General features: G+C 41.1%; 1 protein-coding gene across 3 annotated transcripts in view; it reads right to left on the reverse strand.

Annotated features, from left to right (window-relative positions):
* Positions 1-2,329: 2,329 nt before the first annotated feature.
* cysltr1 (cysteinyl leukotriene receptor 1) overlaps positions 2,330-22,702 on the reverse strand; it is a 40,642-nt gene continuing 20,269 nt past the window's right edge. For all 3 annotated transcript variants that reach the window (XM_016281151.1, XM_016281148.1, XM_016281149.1), the window contains exon 2: positions 2,330-3,411. In XM_016281151.1, the coding sequence (XP_016136637.1) occupies positions 2,339-3,397 (1,059 nt within the window). In that variant the 5' untranslated portion in view covers positions 3,398-3,411 and the 3' untranslated portion in view covers positions 2,330-2,338. The remainder of the gene's footprint in view (positions 3,412-22,702) is intronic.

Raw genomic sequence — 22,702 nt, forward strand, 5'->3', positions numbered from 1 at the left:
TCGCTGTCTTAGGACTGATAAAATTAATCATCCATCTATCGATCAATTGACCTTTAAGACATTACATGAACAAAACACAAGACACTTCTCTTTAAATACCAATGGGACTTTATTAATTTGTTCTAATACATGTAGACTAATCTAACACAGACACATGCACTCACACATTCACAAAAGTAGAAAAAGAAAGAGAAAGAAAGAACGAAAGAACAAAAGAAAGAATGGCTTTGAGAAAAGTGAAAGAATGAAATCACAAGTTTCTAGCAACATGCAGTTTCTTAGACCTGACCTGAATGAACCATCTGTCATTAATTTAGCCATGTCATTGAGTCATCAATGAGTCTATGAAACTTTATATCAATACACCAGTTCAGCTAGAATCTGGAGGCATTATTTACATATCTTGGGTTGCATCTTTGAATGGGGATACTCTTTTGTTGCATTATTCTCTGAAAGGGGTTTCCCAGGTTTGCTCATTTGTTGGAGGTTTTGGTCACATCTTGAGTAAAGTCTTGGGAAGCTTGTTAAGTTTGAGGTGAGGAAAGACAGCACAACCTAACTTGGAAAACAAGGCTCTCAATGGAAAATAAACTAAAGTAAATGAAAGAAAAGAAAAATGAGACTAGAATGGTTGGCTGATGATGCTGGATTTTGGGCTAGTCCTAGACTCAGACTAGAGTTGGTTTCTCTGACTATACTGATGATTCATTCATGTCATGAGTTTTTAAACTCTGCTGGTTGACTGGTTGACAGGGTGTAACTGTGCTCTTCTCCACTCACATTAAAAGACATGTTAGGTGTGCTCGACTGGAAGCAGTGGAAGTACCGTGAGAGTGATTTGAAAGCATGCAGAGCTATCTGCTCTCTGTAGCTCTCGCGGTACTTTGAAGTCATACACCGATCGGTCTGCAAAGTGCCACTTCAAGTCGAACACACCTGTTATCTTCTCAGTTACATGGTCCCTAATTGTCCCGCTCTTGCAGTGTAGAATTTAGTTGTGAAATCAGTAATGAGAATATGACCCATTTTACCCAGAAATTAGTAACATTTGGGAAATTAACATTCGCACACATACCAAACATCACATCTTGGAGACCCACAGTCCTGTAGAGTTTACCTCCAACCCTAATTAAATACAGCTGAACCAGCTAATCAATCTCCTCAGGACCACTTGAAAATCACAGTGTGTTGAAGCAGGTTATTAATAAAGTGGGCAGGGTTGCAAGAGAGTGGGCAGGGTTGAAGACCTCTGTTATAAACTATTCAAAATTACTCATAATCATGGAATGAACAGTGAGTGATTAAAACATGAAAGTCAAACATGTGAGTTACACATATAACATATAATTATGCAATGCAATTGTATTTGAATATAAGACCTCTTAACATTGTTTTGGAATGATCTGGTGCGTTTAGATATGTCAAGGTAGACATTATGCTACTTAGAGAGTGGTTTGAAGAGGATTTCAGTCCTGTGTTCAAGAGGTCAGAAAGTCTCAAAATGGGGTCAAGCTCTCTGTCATGGGAGGGGAATCAACCCCATTTGCCTCAACTCATGATTCTTCATGCAGTAGTCAGGTTGTCATGTCTTCAGACCCATTTGTCTTGGGTTGACTGCCTAAAAATGACAATGTTGGAGGACATTTTCCTAATTGATATGATTGTCTATGGAGGAGTAATTAGTTCTAGCTCAGACCTGCTGGTGCCACATTGACAGTGTCTCCGATTGTATGGTCCTTGAAGTGCTGATTCTGGCCTCTTGTGCTTCTTGCTCTTTTTCTGCAGAGTTTTGATTAAGTCATGACTCATCACTGTCTGACTTACATCTGTTTCCAAGATACAGTTTTTACAAGAAGTTACATTTTGCATTTACACTGATACATTCCAAAATGCTACTGTAAGAATATATTTCACAATGAATACACACAGTATGCAGAATGCAGTATGTTTATATGATGTTTGTGTGTGTATGTGTGTGTGTGTGTGTGTGTGTGTCCTCTTAAATCAATAATTAACAAATACAAATAGTTAATCCAATAAACACTTACTAGGGGGTTCAGTTATCAGTATTATGAAATGTGTGTGTGTTTTTATTATTCTATATTCCAAGTGTATGTTTTTAATGGTAAATGTATTCTCAAAATTTTTGAAATGTATATTTTCTTGCTTGTAATCAAAACCATGCACGAGATCTATAGTGCTGTTTTACATTCTTAATACTCAAATGTAGTACATAAGAACCTCTTCTTCTTCTTAATACTACTTTGAATGAATAACCTTTATTTTGTCTCAAGAAATCTGCTTTTGCCTTGACAGAGAATCAGCCTTTCCATTCCCTCTACCCAAGTTTGTTTGAACCATTACAGTTTTGCAATTCACTCTCCTCCACAGGCGGGGAGCTTTGGACAGCATGACGGCCTTTGTGAGATCCAATGATGTTTCCAGAAGCCCTTCGGAAGGTGGATAGTCGATGACGAAAGTTCTCTCCAGAGAAAAAGTAGAGCATTGGGTCAAAGCATGAGTTAGCAGCAGCCAGGCAGAGGGTGATGACCACAGACTTCTGCATATAGATAGTATCTTTGCAGTTAGCGTTTTCACGGTTTTTAAAGTGGAGATGCAGTGTGCGTTGTATATGATAGGGCATGAAACTAACCAAGAAAGCCAGCATCACCACAACAATCATCCGAATGGCCTTGTTACGTGTGTAACGCTGCTTGTTCGCACCGTTAGTGTTTCTAAGTAGAGTGCGCAAGATACCAGCGTAGCACAGCAAGATGACCAGGAAGGGAATAATAAAACCCACCACCAGGGAAAAGTAATTCAGCACGATCAGTTTATCCAGGCTTTTGGATGTTTCTGGTGGTTCAAAACACTTGGTTTTGTTAGACTTTGGATCAGTATGCTGACCAGAGAGGAGGAAGGGTGAACTGGTGGTGCAAATGAAGACCCAAATGCACACACAAACTATCCATGCCTTCTTCTCAGTGGCTAGCCTCAGGTTCTGCACCGGGAACACAATTGCTAGAAAGCGGGTAAAACTCATGGCCATCATGAAGAAGACACTGCAGTAGAGATTCACATACAGCGCATAGGAACTTAAGCGGCAGAGAAAGTCCCCCAGGTTCCACTGCCCTTTGTTAACGTAGTAAAGCACCCGTAGTGGCAGAGTGCTGACACACAGCAGGTCTGACACGGCCAAGTTGAGCATGTAGATGTGGAAGGATGATTTCTGACGGTAGGTACGGAGGAGCACGTACAATGCGAAGCCATTGCCCATCAGCCCTAAGACGGTGATGATAGAATATACCGTTGAATAGACTTGGTTACGGAAGTCATCGATTGAGGCGCACACTTGTGTATTATTAACCGTTGAAGATGTTATGTTAGATGGACCCATTCTTGCATTGGTGTCTGAAATATGAAAGAAACAAAGAAATATAAATATTAAATTCCTATAACATATTGATAGACTTTTTCTAATACAAATCTTTGCTGTATTTCCAAAGAAATGATACTGCTATACAAATGAACCAGAAAAAAGTAATATTTGTGTAAAAAAAGGTGTTTCAGTCCTTTAGTGAGACCATGCTCTTCAAACTGATTTTTATCAATCATCACCCTCAGTGATTGTAAGAAACACTGTACAGCAGGGGTCTTCAAATAGCAAACCTAATAACAAAGATAGCACCATTTTAACGTTTCTACAGTTTAAAGTGCGCCGCACATCCAAACAACAGGGCTGTACACACCACATGTGCTCAGGGTCATTTTGTGAAGGGTTAGTTTTATCAGGGGGAAGGGAATGCAGTTAATGTCAGTGTATTTTGGGTGTGACCACTAGACGGCGCTCTCGGATAATGCATGTGCCATGCTGTGAACTGATGAAGTTGATGGTTGTCTGAGTTGTAACGCAACCACTTAGAAACTAAAAAACCTTTGTTAATTCGCTCCTCGTCTCAGTATTTGTGCTGCACTCAAGCTATCACATATTGTTCAGGTGGAATATAGCCTGAGGGAAAAGCTGTTCTTGTGTCTTGCTGTTCTGGTGCTCACTCAGTGCTCTGTAGTGTCAACCAGAGGGCAACCGTTCAAAGAGAGAGTAGGCTGGATATGAGCAGTCTAGGGTGATGTTCTTAGCCCTTTTCTTCACTCTGGAGGTGTAAAGTTCTTGGAGGTTGGGCAGGGGGGCACTAATAGTCTTCTCAGCAGTCCTGTCCATTTTAGTCGTCTGATGTATGATTTTATAGCTGAGCCAAACCAGACAGTTATGGATGAACACAGGACAGACTCAATGAAGGCCGAGTAGAACTGTGTGAGCAAATCCTGTGACAGGTTGAACTTCCTCAGCTGGTGAAGGACGTACAAACTCTGCTTGGCCTTTTTCACAATAGAGTCATTGTGGAACTCCCACCAGGGTTGGACTTAATGATTTGGGGGCCCAACACAATAACTATGTGCTCTTTTACTCCTAACCCTTGTTTTGCTCTCTCTCTCTCTCTCTCTCTCTCTCTCTCTCTCTCTCTCATAGTTTATAGTTTATTTACCTCTTCACAACTTAAATTAACAATTAGTCAACCTGATGCTGTTTTAAAGCCATATTAGGATACCATATATTTTTTCGGACCACAAAATACGACATTATTTTAAAAAATTGCTTGCACTTGTTGATTTAATGAACTGTAACCTTCAATCTCTTTACAAAAAGATTGAAATGTCATCAAATTATCCCTTGCAACGCATTCCGTATTCCAAGTGTCCTTAAGGCATATGGTAGGGTTTGCCGAGAAACAAATCAAAAATGTAATCTATTATTAAGCAAAAAAATCTCCATTCACCACATTCGTGCATTTGTATGAGAGTGCAGCAGTGCTACCAGCGGAGTTGGGTAGATTACTTGAAAATTATAATCCGTTACTGATTCCAAATTATATGACAAAAATTGTAGTTAGTAAGGTAATCCATCACATTACACATTTTAGGTAATATAATCAGACTACGTTTTGATTACATTTAGATTACTTTTGACCAAACTTGTTTTTCACATCGAATTAAACAGGATAATCTTGGACCATATTGAAAATAAAAATAAAATCTATTCCATTCATTGTTATTAACAACATAAAGTGCATTAAACATTACATTACGTCAAGGTTTAGCAAACTGCGGTTTGTGAAGGAACTGCAAGGGGGTTTGTGAGTTTAATCAAAAGCTAATAATTAATGAAATGATAAAAATGTAAAATTAAAAAATATATATTTTAAAATAACAACCAAAATAAAACTCTTCCTAAAAAATTTAATATTTAATTTGTTTACCTGCATGTTATGTTTAGCGTTAATTAAGACTGATGCCACCTAGTGGTGGTTTTAGTTTCATAGTTAAAGTATCATTTCATTTTTCATTCATATTCATGCAACCTCTTGAGTTGCATTAAACAGTCTGTGTAAATATATCTAAATGCTACTTCAGGTGCAGCTTCTGAAAAAAAGGTGGAAAAAAGGTCACATTGTAGCCTTAAAAGTTTGTGTAATAAATTCTATGTTGAACCAGAATATTTATTTCTAAAGCTACCTTTTTGTACCTTTAATGAGTGAAATAAGTATTTGATCCCCTATCAATCAGCAAGACTTCTGGCTCCCAGATGTCTTTTATACAGGTTACAAACTGAGATTAGGAGCACTCTCTTAAGGGGAGTGCTCCTAATCTGTTTTTTACCTGTTTAAAAGACGCCTGTCCACAGAGGCAATCAATAAATCAGATTCCAAACTCTCCACCATGGCCAAGACCAAAGAGCTGTCCAAGGATGTCAGGGACAAGATTGTAGACCTCCACAAGGCTGGAATGGGCTACAAGACCATCGCCAAGCAGCTTGGTGAGAAGGTGACAACAGTTTGTGTGATGATTCGCAAATGGAAGAAACACAAAATAACTGTCAATCTCCCTCGGTCTGGGGCTCCATGCAAGATCTCACCTCGTGGAGTTACAATGATCATGAGAACGGTGAGGAATCAGCCCCAGAACTACACGTGAGGATCTTGTCAATGATCTCAAGGCAGCTGGGAACATAGTCACCAAGAAAATAATTGGTAACACACTACGCCATGAAGGACTGAAATTCTGCAGTGCCCGCAAGGTCCCCTGCTCAAGAAGTCACATGTACAGGCCCGTCTGAAGTTTATCAATGTACATCTGAATGATTCAGAGGAGAACTGGGTGAAAGTGTTATGGTCAGATGAGACCAAAATCGAGCTCTTTGGCATCAACTCAAATCGCCGTGTTTGGAGAAGGAGGAATGCTGCCTATGACCCCAAGAACACCATCCCCACCATCAACTGCACCGCATCAAAGGGACCATTTACCAAGATTTTAAACTTTGACAACTAAAAGGATGTGTTATTCTGTGGCTCCTTATGGTAGAAAACATCTGTATTGCTGCTTTAATCTCTCATTTGCTAGCTGTTATGAATACCTAAAGACATAAGTAGCAACAGAAATCTTTAAAAAACAAAAACGTTTTAGTCTCGTTACAACACTAAAATACTTTTAATCATTGCAGCTTCTTTACCCCTTTGCAATATTTATTCAATGTATTTGTGTCAAATGTGCAAGTGATGTCACAGGCAGCAGAGAATGCAAAATGGCAATTGGTGACAGCACTTGCAGAGGAAGTGCATGGGGACTGAGATTGCAAGTCTGCAACCAGACCCTTCTCGTCTATTTCATGTCCTTCATTCGGCCTGTTTCGAAGGATACAACAGGTGTATTCTTTGCGTCCTTCAATCACCAACAATTGCGCACATTCAAATTCATGAAAAATAATTAGCCATAAAATGAAACATCACTGAGCCTGACCAATTTCACTGTGTAATGCATGATGGAAAAAAAGGGAGGAGCATATTTTCTGTTGTTTTGTTGTAAATTACTCACATAATGCATAATTTAAACCACAGACAATTGTCAAAACATGTATTGCATTAATAGAAAATCAGTAAATATAATGATTTTTTATATAAATTATTCTTCAAATTATAATTTTAATAATAGATTACAATTTATTTTTGTTTCTCGGCAAATTCTACCGCATGCCTTATGGACACTTAGAATACGGAACGAGTTGCATGGGATAATTTAATGATATTTGAATTCTTTTAAAAAAAAGATTGAATAAGGTTACAATTCATTAAATCGACAAGTGCAAGCAATTTTTAAAAATAATTTCTTCTTTTGTGATCCGAAAAAAAAAGGTAGCCTAACATTGTCGCCATCACGGAGTTATAGTTGTTGTCTTTCCTCTTGTTTCCCTGTTTTGATCTAGTTTTCCCTCTTGTCTGATTAGTTCATTCTGTTCACCTGTGATCTTAATTTGTCTGTGTATTTTAGTTCCTTCATCACCTTCGTGAGTGTTTGAACGCACCGTAGTGTGACAAATATGACTTTCGAACAGCATCAGGTTGACTAATTATTTACTTCAGTTGTGAAGAGGTAAATAAACTATAAACTATTAGAGAGAGAGCCAAATAAGGGTTAGGCATAAAAGAGCACATTGTTATTGTGCTGGGGCTCCATACCTGAAATTTGCTTAGGGCCCCCAAATCACTAAGTCTGCCCCTGATGCCGATGCATGTTATATAAATGTATATTTAATTGCTAGACAGATGGATGTCTTAGCTGACAGTAGCATGACTACCTATATTATTAATCAAAAATCCTCCATTAATCTCCCTAATTGGAAGAACTTTGAGTCTAGTAATTGCAAAGTCAATATGCAAAACTGATATGTGACCCTGGACCACAAAACCAGACGTAAGTGTCAATTTAAAAAAAAAATCTGAATAAATAAGCTTTCCATTGATGTATAGTTTGATATTTGGCTGAGATACAACTATTTGAAAATCTGGAATCTGAAGGTGCAAAAAAAATCAAATATTGAGAAAATCACCTTTAAAGTTGTCCAAATGAAGTTCTTAGCAATGCATATTACTAATAAAAAATTAAGTTTTGATATATTTACGGTAGGAAATTTACAAAATATCTTCTTGGAACATGATCTTTACTTAATATCCTAATGATTTTTGGCATAAAAGAAAAATCTATAATTTTGACCCATACAATGCATTTTTGGCTATTGCTACAAATATACCTGTGCTATTAATGACTGCTTTTGTGCTCCAGGGTCACATATAAAAATGCATTTGTTGATGCAACAGTGCCATTCGAACTTCCTTATATGCAGATTTGAACTGTTTTGTTGAACCGTAGTTACACGGGATTCGAACCAGAGCTCTCAAGTATGTCTCCGTACTCCATGAGCTACCGAACAAACCTACTGTCTATGAAAACCCATAGATATGAAGCTGGATATGTGCAATGCTAACATTCAAAAGCATCAGTTTTCAAATCTCCCAGCATATTAAAATAGTTCTGAAGTCATAACATAATATTCTTCAAGTAATTGTGTGAAAATTACGCCTTATTAATTGAAACTCTGTAAATTTGTGTGAAAAGGAATAAAAGGTGTCAGAGCTTTACTGCCTCTATTGTTCATTTCTTTTGGAAACTGCAGTGAGATGTACTTATTGGTACGTATTCCACATCTCATGAAAAAGTGCCCCCAGGTACGTTTTTGCCATGAGACCAGGTAGTATTATTCTAATGACCTTCATATAAAGGACACTATATATTGTGAATTAAGTTTGTTGACTTTTTTTTCCTGACCAAAGGCCACAACATGTAACATGATGCTTTATTGTTGCTAGATCACAATTTGGCAATTTTGAAATGTAGCCTAATACTTGAATCATTAGCTTAACCGTTTGTTCACCCATACACAAATAAAATATATTTCCTTATATATGAATTATCAATATATTAAGTTATTTAAGGCTAATGCTTACCCAGCCTCACATTCAATTATAAGAGAGGACATCATTTTTTTTTATACAAGGAAAGGAAAAGACAGCTGTTTTAACAGAGTTAGAAAAAGAATTAAGAACATTCAATGACTAATAATGAGGAATATTTGATACATCTTACTCAAAAACGGGTCTTCCATAATAATCTGTGCACCCAAAAGGTTGAATCTGTTATGGCCAGAACAAAATATCATTACTACGAATTTGGAGATAAAACTAGCAAATTATTGTCATGGCAAATTAAACAAGATTTGTTATAGTCTTCAAATTAATGAAGACTATAACACTACATCCTTAAACTGAAAAAGACTATAAGAGAGGACATCATTTTTTTTTATACAAGGAAAGGAAAAGACAGCTGTTTTAACAGAGTTAGAAAAAGAATTAAGAACATTCAATGACTAATAATGAGGAATATTTGATACATCTTACTCAAAAACGGGTCTTCCATAATAATCTGTGCACCCAAAAGGTTGAATCTGTTATGGCCAGAACAAAATATCATTACTACGAATTTGGAGATAAAACTAGCAAATTATTGTCATGGCAAATTAAACAAGATTTGTTATAGTCTTCAAATTAATGAAGACTATAACACTACATCCTAAACCTGAAAAAGAGGCAAAAATATGGATCTTATAATCCGTTAAGTCTCCTTAATGCTGACTATAAAGTTTTGGCCAAACTGTTTGACCCCAAGCCTGGAAATTGTTATACCCAAAGTAATAAATACATCCAGATGGATTCATTGAGAATAGACAAGGCTCTGATAATGTTAGAAGGCTATTACATATAATTAATATAGCTATAAAAAGCAGAAAGCATCAATGTTTATTCTGTCTATGGGCGCCCAAAAGGCTTTTCACAGAATTTAGTCTACTTTTCTTTTTGCAACCATAGAAGCCATGAGCTTTGAGTCTAAGTTGAATATTTAAAAACTTTATTTAACTCCACTAAAGCACAAATATACACCAATGGTATTATGTCAAACACCTTCACACTGTCTAGAGGTTGTAGGCAAGGCTGCCCAATATCTCCCTTATTATTTGCCCTGGCTGTCGAACCCCTCACTATTGTAGTAAGTTCCTATACTGATATAAAAGCAATTAAAATTGGCACTAATGAACACAAATGATCCATTTATGCTGATGATCTTTTAATATACCTGACCAATTCACAATCCTCTATTCCCACTTTACAACATGTATTTAATGAATACAGTGATATATCATGGCTATAAACTGAATTATGTCAAGTGCAGTGGTGGAAAGAGTACTGAAAAAATATACTCACGTAAAAGGACCATTACATTCCAAAAAATGTAGTGCGAGAAGAGTAAAAAGTATTTGTCCAAAAAACTACTTGAGTAAGAGTAAAAGAGTATCTTATTTAAATACACTTATGAGTAGTGAGCTGCGGATTCTACCCTTTATAATTAATGTTGTACACTGAAATGTAAACATTTAGAAAACATCATACATACTGTAATTCAAATTATCTTTTGTTGTTTGTTAGAATGAATGTAGAATATCTATCATCCAGCAGTTTTATTTTGACTGCCAACTCTTCAAAATACATCAAAACAACACTGAAAAACGATTATGATGAAAACATGAAAGAGTTATTCTTATACTCATCACCATTTAAATTATAATGTTTGAACTTTTTTTGAAAAAATAGATTTAAAATCAGGTGTAAGGCCACTGAGACAGAGCATGCTATTGTTGCTCATAAAATATTAATGTTTAGAACAAGGCAAAGACTACAAAACAATTAGAAACTCATACGGAAGTTCATCACACACCATGAGATGGGTTAAAAAGAGAGATTAAAAAGAGCCACTTTCTCTCCAAAACGGTACCAGTTTTAGCATTTTGTGATAAAGAAATGAAAATCATAAACATGATAATTTATGTTGAAATTTAAACATAAATGCACATTGTTCTAGAAGGAGGGAATCATCCTCTACATCTTACACTATCCAATCACGTTGATGGATAAAAATAAAATTAAAACAAGCATGTAACGACCACAAATGGAGGGAAAATAGTGGAGTAAAAGTACAGATACATAACTTAAAATGTACTCAAGTAAGTACAAAATTTTTAAAACTACTCAAAAAAGTGCAAATTCTGGAAAAAAAAAAAAAAACTTAATTACAGTAATGTGAGTATTTGTAATTCGTTACTTCACACCCCTGGATAAGATAAGAAGATAACATTGAAGCATTTACTATTAATATACCTGAATAGTTCAAATATATAGTTAAACCACTAACACTGTGCAGTAGTGGGTTTAAAAACACAATGACTTAACATATGATGTTATGGGAAAAAATAAATAAATAAATAACCTGCTCCACACTTCTGGACAGAGTGAAAGATGAAATAGAAAAATGGAAAGATTTACCCTTATCATTAGTAGGCAGAATCAATGTCATAAAAATGAACATTTTACTTAAATATATGTGTAAATTTCAGTCTTATGACTGAAGTATTTTCAGGCTTTCTGTGGAAAGGCAAAAACCCGAGAGTAAAACTTCTTCTTCTTCACTTCTAAAACTTCAAGCACCGTATAAGGCGGACTGAACTTTCCCAAGTTTAAACATTATTAATTAGCCTATATGGATCTGGATGAACCCTGATAAGGTTGATACTCGATGAACAGTTATAGAACAGTGGGAGATGAGCTAAACTTTGCTGCTTTTTTGGGGTCAAAAAGTAGTTTATCTACATTCACAAAAAAATCCATTAATACATAATACATTTTCTGCATGGGTGGAATCACATAATTTATGCAGCTTTCGTACTGTTCCACTTAGACATTTACCTATTTGGGAAAACCCCAATGCACCTCCTGGTATTACTAATAATAGCCTAAAAGCATGGGTGAGTAAAGGTATAAAGATACTGGAGGACTTGTATGCCAATGATTCTTAATGACCTTTGAATTGCTATCCCAGACATATAATATTCCAAGAAATATTACATAATTTCTTTAAATATTTGCAAGTCAGACACTGGGTCAAAGAGATCACCCCCCTATTTGTTGAAAATGCCCAGTCTATCATCAACAACATTGACAAGCTGAGGCTGAGGATCCCCTCGAATAGATTGAGCAGTTGTGCTTCATTTTTCACTGAAACCTGGCTGAATCCTAACATCCCAGACACGGCTATCAAGCTAGCAGGCCGAACTGTGTTTCGAATGGCCTGAACAGCTGACTCCAGCAAAGGAAAAGGCGGCAGTGTGTGTATATATGTGAGTAACACTTGGTGTACATACACTGACACTGTTGAGCAGTTTTGCTTGGAGTTTATAATGCTGAAATGCAGGCCGTTCTATCTACCAAGTGAGTTTACTGTGGTATTTCTCACAGTTGTTTACATCCCACCACAAGCTAATGCTAAACTGGCGCTAGCTAAGCTTCACAAGACCATACACATTCTACAGAATCTCCATCCAGATAGCGTACTTATAATAGCAGGAGACTTTAATCAAGCAAATCTTAAGGCTGTGCTCCCTAAATTTTATCAGGTTATTGATTTCCCCACCGGAGGCAATAATACTTTGGCTCATGTGTACTGTAACAAGAAAATAGCTATAAAGCATCTCCCACCCCCCACCTTGGCCGGTCTGACCATGTCAGCCTGTTTGTAACCTCTATCTACAAACCCCAGTAGTTAAGTGTAGTTAACTGTGTTAAGCCCACAGTTCGCACCATCAGGATTTGGCCTGAAGGAGCTATGGCCAGGCTGCAAGACTGCTTTAATGAGACTGACTGGGACTTATTTAAAATAACCACCACACACAATAACCACACAGACCTAAACACCTATGCCTCATCTGTGCTGGATTACATCAGTTTCTGCATGGACAGTATCACTACAGAGAGGAAAATATGCATGCTCCCCAATCACAAATCATGGATGAATACAGCTGTGATTAGTCTGCTGAGGGCCCATGATGCTGCTTTCAGGTCAGGTGATTAAGAGGCATATCAAACAGCCAGGGCCAAACTGAGGAGGGTCATCAAGGAAGCGAAGCACTGCCACAAGGAGTGTATTGAGGAGCACTTCAACAACACTGACTGCCTACGCATGCGGAAGGGCATTAAAGGGTTAGTTCACCCAAAATTGAAAATGCTGTCATTAATTACTCCCCCTCGTGTTGTTCCAAACCCGTAAGACCTTCGTTCATCTTCGGAACACAATATTTTGATGTCACACGGATTCCTTTGTAGGATATCAGACCGAATCAGACAATGTAAGATTTAATAAAGAACAGTTCAAACACGAGGAGCCCAAATTCCACAGAGGCCCAAGACACAGGATGTCGTAAATCAGATCCTGGCCCCAAGCCTGAACCAACTAGCAGCTTTGAGTAGCTCACAGCATTTAAACAAAAGAACACTTATTGACAATTCCAAGGAGATTGTCAATTTTGGGGGCAAGTAATTAAGATTAATGGTCAAAAGAGATGCACGGCGTGACCATCACATGATAACCAGTGATGGCAATCACAAGCTCTTTGGATTGACTCCCCCCCTTAGGAGACAAAGAACAAACAGATTCCTTACCGACCTTTTAACCTCTGGTCTTCACAGAATATGTCCTCATTCACAGAATGCTACAGAAACTACCTTTCTATGTAAATATGCATATAAATGACACTAAAAGGACTGGTGAGCAACTAATCATTTCTAGGCATAACTCCATATCATGTATGTAACCCACATGTGACTTATCAGGTCTTAATCATTTATTGTGTATGTATTTTGAATAACTATTGAATAGTTTATAGGATCACATTCATGTTTAGTATGTGTGTGTTTGAATCTTCTTGCTTGAAACGTTTCTTCCAATCAATTCTTTGTCAAATGTATCATATTCTTGTTATAGAAATCATGCCCAAAATTATACTCTGCAAGAGCGTTAAAACTCAGACCATGTGTCTGATGGGATAACATTTTGATTTATGAATTGGGAGGAGGAATATACAACACCCCAGCAAAAACGACATCTAATTGGTCAAAACACCATTTGGGAGGTGTCCAAAAGCCCAGTTTAAATACTCAGGACACCATCAAATCTGAGCTCTTGGCTCGTCTCGCTCGTCTGGCTCGTCTCGCTCTTTGCTCGCTCTTTGTTTTACTCTCTTCTTTTTAGTCATAGCTGTGAGCTATGTTTTTTTTATCATGCTTCTTTAGTTTTTGAGCGTGCTCTGGCTTACACGCCAGATCCTCCAAAACCATGAGGAGAAACGCCACCTAGTCTCATCAAACTTTACATCTATTTCTTTACTTTAGTTTATTTTATTTTCCGTTGAAAGTTTCATGTTCTTCTGAGTTAAGTTTTGCCTAACGCCGTGCCTCAAGGGCCATCTAAACCTCAACTTCAGACCACAGCTCCGCGTCGTCAGCCAATGCCCAACCACTGGCTTCCCAAAACTGAACTTCCAGCCAATCAGTGACTGCGGGAAACCCCTTTCGGAAACCAGACAACAAAGGGAACCCCCGTACAGGCAACGCAACTTTGTCAATCATCTTGGTACTTTTCTGGACCTTGAATGTGGTAGTTATCTTGCTGTCTATGGGAGGGTCAGAGAGCCCTCAGATTTCATCAAAAATATTTACTTAAATTGTGTTCTGAAGATGAACGAAGGGCTTACGGGTTTGGAACAACACGAGGGTGAGTAATTAATGACAGAATTTTCTTTTTTTGTGAACTAACCCTTTAAGGCCATCACAGACTATGCGGGCAACAACACCAGCTCAAAGCTCACCAAGTCCCAATGGGGTGAGATGAGCTCTGAACAGCATCAACCCAAGCAAGGCTACAGGGCCAGATGGTGTTCCAGGACAGATCTTAAAACACTGTGCAGGTGAGCTGACAGCAGTATTCTCAGACCTGCTCAACATCTCCCTGGGGCAGGCTATTGTACCAACATGCTTCAAGTCAGTCACAATAATCCAGGTACCAAAACAGGCAGGAATCAAGACATTGATCGACTATCGGACAGTAGCCCTGACGCCGGTGGTGATGAAGTGTTTTGAGCGACTCATTCTATCACACATCTAGAGCAACATTTCACCCTTTTTGGATCAACGCCAGTTTGCCAACAGGACAAACACGTCAACTGAGGATGCAGTGTCACTGGCCCTCCACACGGCTCTAACACATATTGATCAGAGGGACACATACATGCGGATGCTATTTATTGATTATAGCTCCGCTTTCAACACCCCCCCCCCCCCCCCCCCCTGCATGGGGAAGCATGTCCACCCTCCATCATACTGAACACAGGAGCACCACAGGGTTGTGTGCTGAGGCCCCTCCTCTTCTCCCTCTATATGTATGACAGTTAACCCTCTCATGAGACGAACACCATAATCAAGTTTGCAGATGACACCATTGTTGTAGGGACTAGGGAGAATAACCAACAACAACAAGTCAGCCTACGGAGCAGAGGTCGAGACCTTGGAGTGCTGGAGCCGAGACAACAACCTAATCCTCGATGCAATAAAAACAAAGGAGATGATCCTGGACTTCAGAAGGCTGAAGCCCTCTCTTCATTGCCCCATCAACATCAATGGTTGAGAAAGTGGAGATTGTGTGGAGCTTCAAAAATCTTGGAGTTCACTAGGGCTGCCCCCGTAATAGTCGACGAGAAGATGTTTGGTCGATCAAAATATTATTTAGTCTCTTATATACATGATGAGGTCATGCAGTCCATGACGGAGAGATCGGCTGGATTTTGTGGTAATACAGTAGCCTACATCCAAATGCTCGCCTATCATTCATCGACCTCAAATATGGCTTATCATCGGAACTATGTAAGTAGTAGCAACTTTACATGGCCGCTCGATCTAATGTTAACCTAGAAATATGTGCGCTGTTCAAGTGTCTGTGCGCAGTGTGAAAGCTGAGCAGTAGCACCATCATTTTGGTCATACAGATAAGAGTAATACATCTTTCGAATCTGTAAGACCTCTTCTTTTATTTGTGTGCACTCACTATAACAACTAAACATTACACTTTTGTAAAACTTCTGCCATCTCTGCCACTGTGAACTTGAGCGCGAAACTCCGTGTGTACTTGCCCTTCAGACATGAAAAATATGTCTATAGAGTGTGAAATGGCTACTTTCAAATTAAACAATTAAAATCTGAAAAAATATATATATATTCTAAGACTATGTAATCCGTATGAAACTTGCATGCAGGCGCATTCACTACTGTGGAGATGATGAGTCAGTGTCGCCGAATTCATCTCTTAAGCCGTAAACACTAGTTTATAAATAGATTATTAAAATGTTAATGCAGTTTAATCTTACTCTTTTTCCCTGACACATTCATCATCATTACTTCTGCCGGTGTGCTGTGGCAAGCTTTATGAGTGCGCTTGAGCGCTTCTTAGGCTATGTAGGCAATTAAAGGCTCATTATCATGATTTAAATGGTTTATTAATTAACGTGCGATTAGTCAACTAATGCTTAAAATGAACGACTACTAGTCGACCAGACAAATCTTTAGTCGAGGGCAGCCCTATAGTTCACATCAGCCGGAATGTTACTTTGACTGTCAACACCTCAGAGATGGTCAAAAAAGGACTTCAAAGACTACATTTCCTGATGTTGTTGAAGAAACACGGCTCCGACAACAGCTGCTGGTGAATTTTTACAGGTCAGTCATTGAGTCATCACCTATTGCATTGCAGTGTGGTACTCTGCCTGTACCTCAGAAAACAGGAAGTCTCTCCAGCGCATCATTAAAACAGCAGAGTGAATTACGGGCTCTAAGCTCCGTAGTCTTGAGGACATTTACAGGGCATGTTGCATCATCAGAGACCTTTCACATCCAGGTCACAACATGTTCACCCTCCTACAATCTGGGAAATGATACAAAACACTCTATGCCCACTAGTGTTGTCAAAATACCTGGTAATTCGGTACCAAGTTGATACTAAAAAAATGAAAATGTAATGGTACCAGGTTTTTTTTAAGTACCAGTGGTACCGAGTACCCGGTCAACCCGGTTCTTGATGCGCTATCCGAAAGGTGTGCAGATGCACTCTCTTCATAAAAGCACTGAGACGTGGTGACATCAAAAGGAGGAAGCACACCAAACTAACAAAACACTTTAAAGACAGACACCCAGATCAAATGAAAGAGTTCAAGCAGCTACGTTTCATTTTAATATTTAGATCTTCAGTGTTTCCTGAGTATTAAAACTGACCGCCACAAATAGATTTTCCAAAAGGCTTTGACTTCGTTGAATAAACATGAGCACTGCACGTGTCAAAGTCAAAACCCGGTGCGGGTGTTTTTATATCACTGTATTTCTGAAGGAAACCGACTGTCTTCAGAAAATTATGGATGTAATTTTCATTTCATCTGGCCTGTAATGCCTGAGCAGCGTTTGTGAGCGCATGCACTTCATAGATTACAGCCGTTACCGGGGAAACCTCTATCTCTCCCGCTCTACAAGCACCTCCTGCTGGCAGAGAATCGCGGCTAACGCTAATATAATGATCATTAGAATGAAGTTTCTTTATTAACTATTTAATGCTCCTATAACTTTTATTAGGGTAAAAAAAAACAGGAGGACATGATGATATTTACTATTTTTACACACCAGAGGCTTTTAAGTGAATTGTGAATCTAAAATATGCGTGTTAGAGAATGTACAAATGGTTAACATTGTTTGTGTCATATCAGTCAGAAAGGCAGTTCTGGGCTTTTTTTTAGCTAACTTAGTTGTTATTCTAGCCCTCTCTCATAGCACTTCATGAAAAACTAAAATTATTTATGTTGTGTAGCAAAACTCTGTGATCAGAAATAAATGGGAGCAAATTGAATATATACAGGTATTTGTCTTATTTTATTTGAAATATCAATAACTACCGAATTATTTCACATGAATTTGCATTTCTGAAGATATTAAACAGTGGTCAAATATTGAAGCTATCTATGTAATAAGTATTGTTAAGTTTTAACAATAATCATCATAATTTTGGTCCACTGCTGGCTAAAATGAATATCATTCAATATCAATATCATTAATTTAGGCCAGAGGAGAACTAAGCCTGGTTTCTCCCACGGTTTTCAGTTTGGGTTCCTTGCCACTATCGCCTTTGGCTTGCTCAGTTGGAGTTTAGAAGACACTTAATATTTACACTTATATTTACAATATTTGGACTGCACTGACACTATTCGATGAGAGGGGGAGAAAAAATACAATAACTGAGTTCTCCTATAGAGATGATTAATTTGACAACATTGACACTGAAATAATGACTTCTAAATAACGACTCATACTGCCTTCTGAAGAGCTGCTTATAGCTGAATTGAACTTGTTTAACAATTAACCGGCGGTGGCTGGCTGGGCTCTGGCGAAGAAGGATTCTCCTCACTCACAACGATGATTTCAGGGATTCACACTCTGATAAAACCCAGTCCACGAATTCTATGAAATTCCCACGAGGGCAGTCACGCCCTGGTTTGATGACTCAAACCTCCCTGGAAAAATATGTAGAGGCTGTCATCATCATAATTAACAAGATCATAGTGAACACACATGGTTCACACGCATGGAATGTAATAAAGCCTCGTTTACTGAAATCACATGACTTTGGCAGTTTGATACGTGCTCTGAATCACTGGTTCGAAACAAATGATTCGCAGAGGTTTCAAAGCTTCACAAGGCAGTGCTTGGAAGGTGCTCATCACCAGAGCATGTGAGCGAAGCGGAACTGTGTGACGCTCCACTCAATATTCCGCTCTATGATCGCTCACACTCTGATAAAGCAAATGCTCCGCTCATGTTACGTTCATGTTGCACCATTTTTGCAGTACCCAATCTAAATTTGAAACGTCTCGGTTACGTATGTAACCCTCGTTCCCTGAAGGAGGGAACGGAGACGTCACGTCGGATGACCGACGAATTGTGATCTCGCTTAGAGGGACCAATCTACTTCGAGTGTAAACTAAACGAGCCAATGCACATTGGCATGCGATTATTGCATCCAGCTGCTGCTGATCACAGCGTGTGTATAAGTAGGCAGCAGATGCAGCGCACATTCAGGTTTTCACTGAGGAGCCGAGCCGGTGACCCGACGGGACGTGACGTCTCCATTCCCTCCTTCAGGGAATGAGGGTTACATACGTAACCGAGACGTTCCCTTTCAGTCGGTCACTCTTGACGTCATGTCGGAAGACCGACGAATTGGGATCCAACCAAAAGGGCACAGCTACCACCCCTTCCAGTGTCCTGTGGAAGCCACCTGCACCCCTACTTTTTGTGCACTGCTAGCAACTCGAGGCAGTTGATGTGCCAGTGCAGTTGGGGCCCCGTCCAAACCCCTGACACTGCAAGCCCATTGTACGTGGCCCCCAAGCTGGTGGTTGAGGCATCCGTGCAAAACACAGCATGCCTGGAGACCTGCTCCAGGGGCACTCCTGCCCGGAGGAACGCAAGGTCTGACCACGGGGTTAAGGTTTGGTGGCAGGCCTGTGTCACTTGGACCCGGAAGGTGCTGTGTTGCCACACCCACCTCGGGACTCGGCCATGGAGCCAGTGCTGCAGGGGTCTCATGCGAATGCCCTGTTCTCTCATGGGAACAAGGGCTGCCTCCGTAACTTTTGTAAAGACACGGGGCGACAGGGACAGCCCGAAGGGCAGGACCTTGTACTGGTATGCCCGCCCCTCGAACGCAAACCGCAAGAATGGCCTGTGGCGCGGAAGTATCGAAACATGGAAGTACACGTCCTTCAGGTCGATCGCTGCGAACCAATCTTGGGGACGGATACACCTGAAGATGCATTTCTGCATGACCATCTTGAACGGGAGCCTGTGAAGGGCCCGGTTCATGACCAGTGGCATCAACGGAACTACAGGCGTACCCGCAGTGGGGCAGCGCGGAAGAACGCAGGGACCCGGCACAGCTCTTTGCCGGTCCGAGGCGGGGTCTGGGTGTGTGTAACACTGACCTGCGTTTGGGCAGAGGGTGCGTGGGTAGTCCGTTGGTTCGTCCTCCCGATCCGCCTGCTGCTGCTCACTGGCGAGAGAGGAGGGTGAGTGTGATACGGCTCTGGATCACCCACAACCCCCCGTCCCCTCAGGGGACCCAGAGAAAGAAGAAATTGCTCTTTCGTCGAGAATTTGGGTACCACTGACTGCGAGGTCAGTGGCAGAAAAAAAGGAAACAAAGAATTCTCCACCCGGTCCTCCTCCTCCATCTCTGTGTCACCCGTCTCAGGGGCCGGCTGCTCGGAGCAGTTTTGCTGGAGGCTGCTGCGGATGCTGCGCGGGAGCGGGGGCGGCGGCCAGGGGCCGCCCTCGGCGACGAGCGGGATGAGGCGCTGCCACCGGCGGCCGGGTGGAGGCAGCAGCTGCACGCCGGGGCAGTATATACCTGATGGCATCAGTCTGCTTTTGGGCAGCGGAGAACTGCTGGGTGAAGTTCTCCACCGTGTCGCCGAACAGGCCGGTCTGGGACACGGGGGCGTTCAAGAATCTTGTCTTGTCCGTCTCGCGCATGTCGGCCAGACACAGCCAGAGATGGCGCTCCTGGACCACCATAGTGGACATCGCACGACCCAGAGACCACACCGTAACCTTCGTCGCTCGCAGCACGAGGTCCGTCGCGGTGCGGAGTTCTTTGAGAACTTCCGGGTCATGACCACCCTCGTGCAAGTCCCTCAGTGCCTTGGCCTGGTGCACTTGCAGTAACGCCGAAGCGTGTAAGGCGGACGCAGCTTCTCCACAGGCCGTATAAGCAGTGTCGATCAAGGCCGATGAGTGCCTACAGGCCCGGGAGGGGAGCAACGGTTTGCCCCGCCAAGTGGTAGCGGCATTTGGACACAATTGGATCGCAACCGACCGCTCCATCTGGGGGACTCCCACGTACCCCCGCGTTGGACCCCCTTCGAGGGTGGTGAGGGAGGATGAGGCCACCCCGAGAAACCAATCGTCCAACCTTGAAGGTTTGGGACGCGGTGGAAGATTCCACTCGAGCCCGACACTCTTGGCGGCCCAGAAAAGCATAGCCATCATTTCCGGGTCCGTCTTTGGCACCGCTGACCTCCCAGAGGGCGGCAGCGCTGACGGATCTTTATCCCCGGAAAAGTCCGGCTCACCCTCCAATGCTGCAACCGACATCCGATCGTCGGGGGGAGCCTCGGAAGAAACAGGTGGTACCCCCCGGGAGGGTCCAGCCTGCTCTTTTAAGAGCTCTGCTGGTTTCGCAGTGCCGGCGGGGAATTCCCCAGAGGGGAATTCCTCACCGTGACCGTAAGACCAGTCCGCCCACCGCTAGAAAAAGGGTGCCCCCGGCTGCCACCAGAGGGAACCCCAGATCTAGGCAGTGGCACGGGCACTCCGCCCCCTTGCAGGTAACGGAGTCTGGTCCGCAACTCCGAGATGGTCATACCCCCGCAATGGGAGCATGAGTCATCCACGAAAGCCACCTCAGCGTGCTTTATGCCCAGGCACGAGAGGCAGCGATCATGACCATCACCCGGCGCCAGGTAACGACCGCACCCAGATGGTACACACGGATGGTATGACATCTTTAAAAAGACATGTCTTTAAAAAGACGTTCCACCCATGAAGCTCCTTTAGAATGGAATTTGCTCTTTTAATGTGCTGAAGCGCACAGGGGAGATGGCCGTCTGCAACACACACAGGGGTAGTGCAGCCTGTTGTGTGCAACCCACTCGACACGGGAAAACCACTGCCGCTGAAGTGCCGTCCACCAGCACGAGAGCCCACCGAAGAGCGTGCTTGACTGTAATTTCTCACTACCGTAGAAGGTCAGGAGCAGAATGATAGAACCATTTGGCTCCAAAGCGAAAAGCTGAATATGCGCTGCATCTGCTGCCTACTAATACTCACGCTGTGATCAGCAGCAGCTGGATGCAATAATCGCATGCCAATGTGCTTTGGCTCGTTTAGTTTACACTCAAAGTAGATTGGTCCCTCTAAGCGAGATCCCAATTCATCGGTCATCCGACGTGATGTCGAGAGTGACCGACTGAAAGGGAATTATTCATCATTTGTTAATGTTTATAAACGATTACTAATCATTAGTACATTTATGAGCAGTTATCTCAATGGCAAAATGTGTCCCGAAGGTCCTGAATTCACTGTATTCACACCTCTTAACAAATCATTTATTAATTATTTGCTCTTGTTTTTGCAGTACCCAATCTAAAGATGAAACTATTCATCATTTGTAAATGTTTATAAACAATTACTAATCTTTTAGTATCGTTATGGGCATCGAAATTTTAGCTGCTGTAACAACATTCATGTAATGTTTAGCTAAATGTTTGCTGCAGGAAAACTTTTGTGGAACTGAGGTAAGTTGGCTGTATATATACATGTATGTGCTTGTTAAGGTGATTAGCTGACGAGCTCCACCTGGGCCAGACTGATTGATTATCTGATTGTGCTCCTCCCGAACCTTGTTAATACAACATCATTTCACGAGTTCACACTAACATATAATGTGATTAAGCAATTAGTAGCATATTTGGCGTGCTGTCCAGAGGGAGGGCTCCGAGCTCGGGTTAAAGCCCAAACCCAGAGAACTCCCCAAAAGAAGCTAATGGCATGAGAGAAAACTGAGTAGCCCCCAAAAATATGCGTGCCATGAAGAAAAGTAGGGTGTGCGAGGAGGTGGCAGGGTGACTGGGAGGTGTCGTGCGGTGCTTGAATGTAAGCTGCGACACTACGCGTCAGATGGCAAGCCCTACCTGTTGCCGAATGAGGAGCACGATGGAAGGCCA

This window comes from Sinocyclocheilus grahami, unplaced genomic scaffold (assembly GCF_001515645.1).
Source record: "Sinocyclocheilus grahami isolate Dianchi unplaced genomic scaffold, SAMN03320097.WGS_v1.1 scaffold147.1, whole genome shotgun sequence".
Lineage (NCBI taxonomy): Eukaryota > Metazoa > Chordata > Actinopteri > Cypriniformes > Cyprinidae > Sinocyclocheilus > Sinocyclocheilus grahami.